The sequence below is a fragment of the Lonchura striata genome, chromosome Z (genome assembly GCF_046129695.1).
Source record: "Lonchura striata isolate bLonStr1 chromosome Z, bLonStr1.mat, whole genome shotgun sequence".
In the NCBI taxonomy this organism is placed as follows: Eukaryota; Metazoa; Chordata; class Aves; order Passeriformes; family Estrildidae; genus Lonchura; species Lonchura striata.
The window spans coordinates 8,648,121-8,661,287 of NC_134642.1; the positions used below are offsets into that span (position 1 = coordinate 8,648,121).

The following is a 13,167-nucleotide window of genomic DNA, read 5'->3' on the forward strand; positions in this document are numbered from 1 at the left end:
AGACTCTGGCAAATAGCCTTTCTCTGTCTTCTTCATAAGTCTCACTTTAAAACAAAAAGGCTGCACTCCCTGGAGCCTCCTCTTCTCCTGGCTGAACAACCCCAACTCTTAGCCTTTTCTCATGAGAGGAGCTCCAGCCCTTTAGTCACTCATGGCCATCCTCTGGACCTACTCTCTTTCAGTTTGAAGCCATTTTCTCTTTTCCTATTATTACAAAAGGTTGTAAATATCTCCTCTTCAGCTGTCTTTTAAGTTCCTGCAGGTACCTGCGGACCATAATTAGGTCACCTTGGAGCCTTTTCTCTCCAGGCTGAACAACTATAGCTCCTGAAATCTGTCCTTTTGGGAGAGGTGTTCCAGGCCTCAGATTATTTTCATGGCACTCCTCTGTAGTCACTCCAACTGATCCACATAATCCTTACATTAGGGGCCCCAGAGCTGGATGCAGTACTCCAGGCCGAGTCTCACTGGAGTGGACTAGAGAGGCAGTAACACCTCCCTCGACCTGCTGGTCATGCTGCTTTTGATGCAGCCCAGGAGGTGAGAGGCCACTGGGGCTGAGAGTATACCCTGATGGGTCACGTTGAGCTTCATATTTGCCAACACCCCCAAGTCCTTCTTGTCAAGGTTGCCCTCAGTCCATTCTCTGTCCACAATGTATTTGTGCTTGGGAATTGCCCCAACGCAGATGCAGCACCTGGCACTTGGCTTTGCTAAATGTCACAAGGCATGCAGGGCCCACCTCTCAATCCTGTCCAGGTTCTTCCAGATAGCATTCCTTCCCTCCAGTATGCCGACTGTAACACACAGCTTGGTGCCATCAGCAAACCTGCTAAGAGTGCACCCAGCTCCACCATCCCTGCCACTGAGTAAGATGTTAAACAATGCTGCCTACAATACTGACACCTGAGGAGCTTCACTCATCACTGTCTCCATTTGATCACTGAACCAAGTGTTAAACACTTCACTGGATCTCTCCTTTGAAACTTGTAGCTCCCACTTGAAAGGTAATTACCTGTATTACTTCTGGAATCAGTACATGTTTCAAATAAGTGACAGCAAATTTTAACACAGTCTCAGGTAAAATACGAGTTCGAAAGTCTCCAAAGGGTTACTGGGAAATCCTCCAGTACCAGTTCCAGTATTCAATGAATCAAACATGTATTTGGAAGCACACAAATGGTTTATTGCTTAGGTACTTTAAAAGTTAACTCAGCTTTCCCAATTACACTTGCCAGTTGGCTCTTGAGAGTTTCATAAAAACTACAATTCACAATGATTGGTGATAAAAACCATGTTGCTTTCCCCACACAGGTCACTGATTAATAACTTTTGACACAAAATAGAAAGGTCAGATCTGTACTGCTACATTTACATTTAAATTTACTACTTCATTTTTTAGTTTGTCTTTTCAAGCCACGATCTTCCACAATAAAAGCAAAATTTCTTTTAAAACAGGTATTATGACATCTAAAATTATTAACATCTGCAGAAAATCATTCATATATTTAAAAAGTCAGTAAAGTAAGAATGCTTTTCATTCATTAAAAGCAAAGAAAACCATCCAAAAACGAACACCTCACCTGCATCAGCTCTGGACCGCTGACCTGGTGATTTTCCAAATGGGGTCTTCATTCATCTGTGTTTAAGTGAGCAGCAAAGCTGCTTGACTAGGGTGAAAATCCAGTTCTTTTCAACTTCCAGGATATCTTCTTCTTTAGTCTTAGGATGAGACAACTACTTATTAATCCACCATTAAATCAACAACTTGTCCTTTTTAAATGTAGAAGATGATCTTTCAATTACAGTACTCTGAAAAACAAAACAGGTGAAGTTTGTAAGTGGCTTGATTTTGAAATAAAAATATTCTATCTTAACCAAGACTCTCATTTTAAGGTTTGTTTTCATATGCAATAGGATATTCCTTCACATTATCTTATTCTGAAAACATTTAACAACACAGGACATATACAGCCAAATACAAGGGCTGCTACTTTTATCTCCTAATCACAGTAAATTTCCAGGTCACTATGTCAGCTTCAAAGAGAAAGGAAAGCTTCTTAAAAACCATTGAGATTAACACAGGGAAGTATGACTACTAACTTAAGAGAAACTGTACTACCTTTACTGGGTTAAAGCATCAATCAAACAATCTAGTCCATCTATTTGGTTAGAAATATCATGCTCTTACATAGTAGAATAACTTTGCTTCACAGAAGTGAAAATAAGACTGTTGAAAAAAAAGCTTTTAAAAACATTGATTTCACTGCAATGACTGCTCATACCAGCAATTTGTTGAGTAGGTCACCAGTTAATAGATCTCATGATTCATAGATCTCTTTAAGTTTCTGGCAATTCCTTCTACCTAAGTTCATCAAATTCCTAAAGCATTTAGTCATCACATTCCCATAGATAAGGGAGGTAACCGAGGACAACTTTTTAATATCCTTTTCAGCATTTAATAACAGAAAATTTTGACCATGTGAAAAAAAATCAAAGCATTACAGGTTAATTTATTTCTGGGCCAGAAACACTGATGTATAAGAATTCACTACTTCAGTGTTGCTCACAAAACAGGCAAGTGAGATCAGATCACTTCCTTAAGAAATGTCACTGCTAATCTGTGACAGACAGGACCTGTTCTAATCTGTGAGTCAGCACTGTCTTCCCTCTCTTACTTCAGTTTTGGAAACTGTTGTCAATTTTCATACAGGGGTAAACAAGACGAATGCCTCTAACCAGTGATCCAGACATGGGAAAAAAACATAGCATAAGCTAGTGCCTTACTGAATAAGAGAACATAAAGGTGACATACCTTGAGGTATGGTAAAATTATTACACAGAAAAATGCATTTACATCTAACACTTGGCAATTCTTTAATGAATTTTATGCATTAACTTCTTCAAACAATACAGCAACAAAGAACAATACACCTAGGAAATATTGGTAGGGAGTAATCTGCAGTAATCTTTCTTTTTAGAAGGAACTAAAGCAATTTACAGTCAGGAATTCACAGAACTTGTGAAATTAAAAAAATATTTACAGAAATGTACTAGTTTCCCACATTTCATTTCATCCTGAAATCTACCAGTGTATACCCAACAATGCTAAGTGATACCATGGCAACAATATTCAACAATATTCCAATAGGAAGCAATTAGTTTGCTTAACTATTTTACTAGAAATACAGCATAAAGATGATTTTTTTCTACTGAACTCAGATGTATTCTCCTATGGATCAAAACACATTAACATAGAATCATCACAGATTATGAAAAAACAACTCTAAATTTATAGCACTGCTGTGATATACTACCATACTCAGTCTCACAGGTATGGCATAAAAATACAAGAGATCAACTGTTCTCCAGCAAAGCTATTAGTTGAGAAGTAATGGTAATCTTGTATTGTATCTTCTGATTTAAGAATCCCCACAAAACTAAAAGAACAATCCCTCCAAAACATAAACCAAATCACCATAACCATCTCCACAAATTAATTATAATTTATAAATTTATATTATATATAAAAATTATAATAATACAACCTTTTACAGTAAGCTGAACTGTTATTCAAGGGAGGCATTTTGTAACACCTGTAATATACACTTCTCCTTCACAATATTTCCAATTCATAGTAAAAATAAAAAGTACTAGACGAAAGTAATAGACGAAAGATACAGTTTTCTACTAGTTAAGTTTTTTAATAGAATATCCCAAATCATTACCATGCTTCATAGACAGAAAATTTATTCATAATCCTTTTAAAGACACAGTTCATTTACTAGCACTTAATATTAAGTGCTTCACCATGCTCTCTGAACCAATGGATGGACACAAGGGTACTGAAGTTAAAACCAGATCCAGCTGTAAAACTGTTTTCTAGAAACTAAGCCAGTAACTGTTACCAGTTCAAAGCCCTACTGAAGATGAAACTCATGTTATCCTAACATTAGTGTTCCAAATTCAATTTACATTTCAGTTGCATAATGACAGTTCTGAAGTAACTAACAAGAAGGCATAAAACCTCATTTTCTGAAAACAAACTGATGCAATTTAAGAACACTCTGAATCTTAAGAATATATAAATTAAGTCTTACTTATATAATTACAAATACACAAAACCCTGTACAACTTAAGGTTCTTAAAAGTGAAAAATGACAAAATATCAGATTTAATGCCAACATGAAAGTATCGTGATCTCCTAATAAGTAAAATCAAAAAGGAAAATTAAAAAGAGAAGATCATTAACTCATAAAAATGAAAAATCATTTACTGCAAGTCTCAAGAAATGTCCTGCTTCACATAAAGTTAGGAAACATAAAACCAAAACACACTTCTGATGCACCCAGTCGCAATAATCTGCTCTGTGTAGAAAGAGCAGATATTCCTTGTTTGGCAATATGTAAGATGACCTATGAAACAATAAACTTTTTAAAGTCATTCTGTTGATAGCGGCAAACACACTAAAGCAAATCCAACGTAAGTAGGGATTTTTTGGATACAAAGTGACACATCCAAAGCAACTTTACAGACTGCCAGTAACTTTGGGAAAAGAAGTGCCACTGCCTCCTTGTCAGACACCCATTTCCCCAGCACCCAACAGCACAGGTCACGATCAGTGCGGCTGCAGGTTTCACTTAAAATACAAACATTGTTTTGACTTGTGAGCTTCTCACCAGCCTAGGTGTGTTGTTCATCTGTTTTTACAAGCCTTTCTACACAAAGGCATACTTTAGGAAAAAGTGTGAAAATTAGATAACTATTTAATTTGACAGTAGACTAATTAGTGCAGTGTTTCAGAGGCTTTTAAGTGTTAGATTAAAAACACTAGCACTAAAGATTGTCAATCATACCAGTTCTATTTGAGAACAGTGGAATCATACTACCAATATAGGCAGAAAGATACAACATAAAAACAGAAAAAATAAAACTCATGAAAAAAAAAATTTTTGTAGTATAAACAGAAATTATGGAAAAAACAATATGCACAGACTTCAGTTCTTACTGTGAAGTATCTTATCCCCTTTCTATAAACTTAATTGTTTACAAACATTAAAATGTTTATATGAGTTTTTAACTCCATGAAAGTAAGTGTAACCACCTAAAATAATTCTGTAGCTTAAATTTCACTTAACATTCATGTATGTATTTCCATGAAATTGCATCCATTTCACTGCAACACATGGCACAATGCTGTTTACAGCATTTTTGTGAAAGCTTCATGGCTCTGCTATGCAGTGAAGAGAGATGTTAGCACAAAACCAGTGATAATTAATGCTGACACCAAGCTCACAATTTTAAGAGCCTCACTCCTAAACAGCGTATTTAAATTTTACCATCATGAACACATAAGGAAGTATCTGCTGAGGAAATGCTTTAGGTATAGAGACGTTTGGAAGGAGGGGAAGGGTAATAGCACACGTTGCTTGTATTTAGAGGATACAATTTCAGCCAAAAATGGCAGGTTTGCACCTTCTCAGGTCTGTTCCTGCTGTCAGAGCCACAGTGATCAGGCCTTCTGGCACCACCTGGTGGGCTTCAATATTTTTACTTCGCTATCTAAAAGACTTCTGTGTACAACTCACTGAGAACTTTCACTGCTAGCTGCATAGGGGAGGACCAGCACTTCACAAAAATGTTCTGGGGAAGGAGTCATTCTAAACTGAAATGCATCAACTAAATTCCTTGGTTAGCAATTGTGACTTCCATAAGTTAGCTCAGAGCTACTGCTACACGTTTCAGATGAAGAAGTAGTATAGTTTATTCCAGCACTATCAATCTGGATAAAGCATGTTATTCAGCATGTTAGTCTGTTATTCAGACTTCCTAATCCTTATTATATGAGCAGAAAGGATCATTCTATGCAAGTCTTCTACACCTGCCTTCCAAAAGGCAATCTTACTGTTAAGATATCTTCTAAATAATGGTTGCAATAAAAATATGCTGGTTTTAGTTTGTTACAGTTGGGCCTCTTTTTTCATTACCTAATAAAAAAATCCCAAGCACTTTCCTGTGGTACAAGAATTCAGCAACTGAAATGACAAATTTTTGAAATATCCTACCAGATAAATCAGTATATTAGTTGTTAGGAACTTCTTTTATTCTAAACTAGGAATTTGTGTAGGTAGTAAGATCTGATGTCTGAGAAGAAAGTATTGCTACAATACATTAAGTCTGAGGATAAAAATTATTTGGAGCTGACAACTACCTTTCAGGAACATGTGTACAAACTGAAAGAAAAATCAAGTCAAATCAAGTACAACTACCTCTTCACTATCATGGCCTCTGCAGTTTGACCTCTACCCAGAAAGGTGCTGTCTACAACTGTACAAGAAAGAAGCAGCACTGGTGTGCAACTGTGTGCATATACACAAACACACCCATACTACTGCACTGGGACTGGCTGTATGGGGCTTTGATCTGGTTTAGGGAAAGAAATTCCTGCCAATGACAGGGCAGTTAGACTAGATGTTCCTTAAATGCCCCTTCCAACACAAACTACTCTCATGATTCAGAATTCAAAGTTAACTCCACATTGCAATGCCATAGTGATGAAACTGCAGATTACTTAGCAGAAGACTAGAAGAATCTGAAATTCATGCAAACTCTTTTGTTAACAAGGTGTCTATAAAATTCAAGAGACAGCACACTGCAATTCCTAATTATTTACAAAAAAATTTTAGTACTAACAAATGGGCAAGTTATTTACCATAATGAAAATCAATATAAAAAGGCATGCTAATAAATTACTGTGGTTGTAGGGAGCGGGTGGAGCTCAGAACTGCACAGGCATGGCTTATATTGCTATTCTATAGCATCTACATGACAACTACAGGACACAGCCATGGGGGAAAGAAAAAATGAGTACCCTGCAGAAATGACATAACTTCGTTTACCTCTTCCTCAGAGAGGTTGCTGGAATCAGCTGAGTGGACCCTGCCCTCTCCCATAACTCCTCATCCATTCCTGACCAAGGAATGTGCTGCTCTGGGTGGCGAACACAGCTGAGCTCTGCGGAGCAGTTAAAAACCCTGGTGCTGCTGGGAACCGAGCCCTAGCAGAGTGAAAAAGCACAAGCAGAGGTGCTGGAGTGGGAATCAGCCATGGGGAACAAAGCAGTGGCATAACACAATGTGAGCAATCTTGCTTTTAGGGGTCTGTCACTGTTTTCCACTGTCTCAGGCCTGCAGGACAGGGAGAGCCAACTGTGGGGAGTGCCTGCTATCTTGTCTTTGTCCCATCTGCCACAGAGAACTACATGGAGGTGGTGAATACTTGTTTTTGTCTATAACACACCTTCTTATCTTGTATATATCTGTTATTAACATTGCTGCTATTACTGTGCATTTCTTATTCCACTGATGCTTGCTTTCACTAAATTGTGATCTCAACCCATAATCTCTGCCTTTGTCAGGAAGAAGGGGAGAGGCTTATTTGGAGTTTAATTTGTGGATGGGCTTAAATCACTATATTCACTGGTGCCCACTGTGAGCCACAAAAGGGTAGGGATAACTTTGATCTAAGAATCTGTGTATTAGGTACAGAACTCCCTAGTTATAGCTGTTCGATTTGTTCATGGAAGTGTGATATTCAACCCTGCATATATTCCTATACATGCTCCCCATGATGCTATTTTTTCAGAGTAGGGAGAAGGATCAGGATTGCCTTGTTGCTGTACTGTGCGGTATGAGTTTATGACATGATAACATCAATGGCAATAAAGGCCATCTGGGATGGGTGGTCAGTGCTGTTCACCTGCCCTGGCCTTGGCTGCTACCTCTGAGAAGTCATTAATGATAGTACCCAGCCTGTAGAGGGGTCAGAGGACAATGATTTTTCTCAGTCTTTTACCTCTTTTTCCTCCTTTGGACCTGCTACAACAGTTTTTGAGAATCTTAAATTTCATTTGGATGTTAAAGAAAGCATATTCTAATTGAAATGTCTGCCAAGTTTCTTCAGTGCAGTTTAGAATAAGTGAAATTTAGAATAAGTTAAGTCTACACAATGTTTTGAGTAAGCTTAGACACATCTAGGAAGTTGTTCAGTGAACTGCCCTGGAGCTGAACAGTCATGAGTTGACACTGTTGAGGCAGGACAGGAATGAGATGACTCCACTCAGAAAGCGAGAGTAAAACTCAGATTTATTTCAAAATGCATCACTCTTTATACAGAGCTTTGTGCAGACCAATTCCATTGGTCCTGAAGTGAAAACTACGCACACCATTGGTGCAGAGTGCATGACACACAGTGGTAGATCTTAACTATAAACAATGTGAACACCAAGAGAGATAAAAAATCTTTCCCAAGAGATTCCCAGGCTTCTGCCCTATTAAAAACTTTCAGTTTCTCTCTTTGACTGAATCTGAGACAGACAATGAATAGCATGAGATGGCAGAGAAAATAAGCCAGCTTTTAAAGGAGTATGCTGCTCCAGTGGTTTGGAAGTTCACCCCTGAAAAATACAGGACCTTGATGAAGTGGCAAAATATTTGAAAGAAAAATGCTGTGACAGCTCCAGAGGGGTGCATAGCTATGCATCTTGCTGATGCATGTCTGACAGCACTCTGGAAGGAAAAGAAAGCAGAACAACAGGTAGCAAGATGACTCAAACTGCAGCTGAATCAGAGAACAACCCATGTCAGTTGCAGCTGCCCCTGTTCAGAAAAAAAAATTCAACAACTAATCAATTCACATGGTGAGGGACGAGGACCCTCAAAACCAGAGGGAGAGACAGGGCTGGACATAATCACCTGATCAGTATCCATGGGTGAGCTCTGAAATGCACAAAAAGGTAAAAGCCACCAGCCTGGTGAGCCCTACTGACCTGGCTGCTTGATTTTGGTATATCATGGTAAATAGTGCAACACCAGATGGCAATGAAAGAAAGCAATTAGGATAAACAACAAAAAGGATAAACAACACATTAAACTCTGCTAATAAATGAAGCTTCAGTTTTCCTTGGGCAAGACCTTAGAGAGATTAAAAATGCTGATGTTATTTCTGATCCTCTTGAAGATCATATTTACAAGAAGTAACAAGTACCATGACCAGAACAAGAGATGCCCTGCCTCTAAAACATAAGAGGGAAAGGAATAATCAGGTCTACTGGAATGTAGATCTGATACCCTGGCACATTAGACCCGTAAGAAGGCTTTACTTGGCACCAACACACCATGTCCCCTGCCATCAAGGTACGTAGGGGCAGAATCCATCTCTATTTATGGGCTGACAGGGGGATCACAACAGCAGACTCTACTGAAAGCTGAAGTAAGCATGATTGGAAACAAATGACAAGAACATTCCCTCAGGAAACTGTGGCTCTGGGTGCCAAGCACAGCAGAGTCCAGAGGAGTTGAGTGGAGACATCAAAAGTAGTGTCACTGGTTCAAGAAGCCACCAGGAATGATACAGTGGCACAGTGTGATGGATGGTCTTGCTTTTGGGGGTTTGTCTGCCAGTGTTTGCTGTTGTCTTGGGCTTGGGGACAGGGAGAGCTGGCTGTGAAAAGTACCTGCAATCTTGTCTTTGTCCAGGAAAACCACATGGTATGGAGTGTGATAGTAAACTGGTTTTAAAATCATGGGGATTTGGGGAGTTAGAAGGAAAATTAAGCTTAGTAGGCCCTGGGAAAATACCCTGGGAAAGCATAGGCCTTGTACTTGCTAGAACTGCACCTATGTAGCTAGTATATGATAAATGATATAATTGCTAGATGTGATGATTGTTTAGTAATTAAATATAATTACTGTTTGATCGTAAGAATAATCATTATTCCAAAGGTTTAGAAATAGATGGGTAGCTTTAAAAAAGATACTATTCTTTCAGAAGGCTGCTATCTCAGGCAATGGTTTGAACAAATTTCATTAAACCTATTATCTTTTAATGTATATTCTTACCATAGCTCTCTTAAAGTTAGGAACAATGACCAAGGTGAAAGGTGGATTTATTTTATTTTAGTTCATTAGCTTAAAACATTAGCATAGTCTTACAAGATCCCATGTAGATAGTAACCAGTGAATACTGCATTCAAAAGTTCTTACACATATGAAAAATAAATATTAATGAAAAGAAAAGCCAGAGAGAAAACCTAAAATTGCAATTTCCATTGTCTTCTATCCAGGCTTGTTTTTTACTTTCTGAATTAGCAAAATGTAGCTGTTAAAGAACCCAGTATAGTTGGTGCTTTCGTTCTATTACACTTCCTTCATATTATATCATTAAAACAGCCTGTCTCAATCCAATTCAGCATTACAATGGATGTAACTTGAAATAAACTCTGACAGTGTATATTTGGTTAATTTGTAAAGGCAGCAGTAAAAACTTCATCAGAGCTGATACTATAAAACAATATTTTAAACAAACTTACTTATCTTTTTTAATTTCAGAGACTTAACATCTTTACAGGATCAGAGTATTACCTTGCAAGACTAATTTTCAGAACACCCTCACTACACTTCTAAATTGCAAGAAAAACACGAGTGAAGAGGTCAAGAGGGCACAGGATTCTCAGTCCCCATGTTAGATTGCATCTAGTTCTGATTTAAGAAAAAAGTGTTATTGTCTGAATGATAAAAAGATGTTGTTTTCTCCAAGCATGTAAGTAATTTTTAATATCTACATACCCTTAAGTTTATATATATTTGTATGCACATGTATTTGTAATATCCCTCATCACTGTCGGAGATTCAAGATACGAAAAACAGCATTACAGCACCTATCCATCAATAGCATGAAAAACCAAAAACCTCAAGGAAATAGGACCTTTCACTGTCTACTGAGAAATACCAAACAAACATCCGAAACACAGAACAATCATGTTAGACTCTACCATGCAGGAGAACTGCTTAAAATTACAATAAGAACACATTGTATGACATTTGATGGCAGGAGTGGATGTTCCTTGAAAAGCCCTGGATTCCTGGGAGAAAAATCAATATCAGAATTCTAAGCACTATGCAAAGAAGGATAGGGTGTTTGCCTTAAAATATTCACATATAAATATATTTTGTAGTTTAAAATTAGTAAAATCCATAGGTGAAAAAGTATCTGTGAAATGTGAAACTTCCCAAATGTTTTCCAGCCCAAGGTAAGAGTCAATAGACCTAATTAGCGCCACATCACTGAAATTGATTATTGAAGTTCAGCTCTAGGAGTCAAGGTCATCCAGACAGCAAGAAGTACTTCCCTGAAAGTTTAGGTATCTAGAATCCAATGCCTACTCTTCTGAAATATACCAAGGGGTCACTCTAAAGAGTGTATAAATCCTACTGCATACAAAGAATTATTTCAGACTTTCTGGGCAACTACAAATTAATATAATGTCATCTTTTTTCTCCTCTGGCTGGCTTGATATTTTATGCTACCCCTCAGGATATAGTAGAACATGAATCTGGAATTCTGGCCTCAAGAGTGCTACAGTTTTCACCGGCCATTTGGGTAGTCCCTAGAAAGGTCATAAGGCTTGCTTCCTTTGTGAGTCCCTTTTGTGTGGAAGGTAACATTTTCAACATACTTGAACACAAACCAAAATAATAAGTACGTATGACCACGAAAGAGCTACCTTTTAGCCTCAGGGTTACAAAGGCCCAGGCTGTACCAGCCTAGGGTTTTGGGTTTTTTCTTTTGTTTTTTGTTTTTCTATAATGGGGAAGGAAAAAAAAAAACTTACTACAAATCGCCTGAAGAACACCAGCAAACAAAACCAGGGGTTGAAGCCTGATCCATTAGAGATCTGGAATTATCAGTTCCTTGCACATGGGTAATGTCGTGGTTTGACATGGAAAGAGAATTTTTTCCTGAAGGAATAGGTCAATTTGGATATTGACCAACTGAAAGTGGACACGCCTCTGAGAGCACAGAGGGGTTAAAAGCAGAATTCCCAGGAGAACTCACTCTCTTTCGTTCCGGTCAGCTGCAGTGCAGCCTCCCCCCTGCCCGGCCGTGGCTGGGTGGGGAGGGGAAGGCCCATGGCCTGACTGAGGTAGCCCCAAGGGTGGAGGGACTGGAACCAGGCTGGCACCCTGCAGATGGAAGGGTGGAGAAATCTGGGATGTCTCCGATCCCCCCCACCCAGAGTTTCTCTCCCGAGAGAGAGAAAGAGACATCTGCAGTTTTGTCAGCAATTCCACCGCGAGGAAGGAGGAGCGGGGGGAGCTGCAAGGTGCCCAGTCGTGTGGGAGTTGCTGGATGTCCGGGCATTGAGCCATCCCTGGGGAGTTCGGACTTTTAACCCTTCCTTGAGAAATGAAAGCTTTGTGAATTTTTCCTTCCCCTCCTCGGTTTGAAAGAGAGGAAGAGGGACACCTTGGACCCTGGGATGTTAGAAGAAGGAATTCTAGATGGGAAGGGGACAAGGAGTGGCTTTTGGCTGGACTTTTCTGTGTTAGCCACTACGTGAACCAATCTTCTCCTCCAAGAGAGACTGTATTTTCAGAGGATGCCAGTGAGTCAAGAGACCTGCTTCAGCTGGGAAGAGACTGAAGTGGAGTGAACAGAGAAAAAAGTTAGGGAGTTTGTGGTGGCACCCCCTGTCCTCAAAGGAAAGAGAAGAGAAGAAGATCTCTGTTCTTGGACCCTCGGCCCCAGGGGAAATGGGAAAATGGGGGAGACTGTGGTCCCAAAAAATGAAAAACTGAACTGTTATTTTCTCCCCTCTTGGCAGGACATCCTTGAAAGGAAAAATCCTAAAAGCAGTCTGTCCATCCATGCACTGGTGGTGAGAGCACTGTGCATGGAAAGGAGAGGGTCACCATGGCAAACTTTTCTTCGGGCGGTGCCATGTGTGACATGGAAACACAGGATGTGGAGCTGTGTTTCCTGGGGGGTCTGTGGCACAGGAGAGACTCCTGCCTCCCTCAAAGGGGCTGAGTATCGATTATCTGGAGGGTGGAAACCTGACTGCGGTCCAGATTGTGTCTCACTGTGGTTTGTTGGAGTTGCGTGGTGGGGGGAGGAGTGCTTTGCAAGGTTTTCATTTGATCTTTGTGTGGTTTTTTTTCTTTTTTTTCTTTTGTAGTAGTAGCTTAATAAATTTTTCTTTTCCCTGTTATTAAGCTTGGGCCTGCTTTGCTCTCTTCTAGATTCCACTTCACAGCATTCAAGGGAGGGATCACATTTTCATGGGGGCACTGGCATTGTGCCAGTGTCAAACCATGACAGGTAAGA

At 39.2% G+C, this 13,167-nt stretch overlaps 1 protein-coding gene across 5 annotated transcripts in view; it reads right to left on the bottom strand.

Moving 5' to 3' along the window:
• The window catches only part of SPIN1 (spindlin 1), a 63,037-nt gene that overhangs the window by 20,729 nt on the left and 29,141 nt on the right, over positions 1-13,167 (bottom strand). For all 5 annotated transcript variants that reach the window (XM_021530430.3, XM_021530429.3, XM_077790544.1 and 2 more), the window contains exon 2: positions 1,584-1,812. In XM_021530430.3, the coding sequence (XP_021386105.1) occupies positions 1,584-1,635 (52 nt within the window). In that variant the 5' untranslated portion in view covers positions 1,636-1,812. The remainder of the gene's footprint in view (positions 1-1,583; positions 1,813-13,167) is intronic.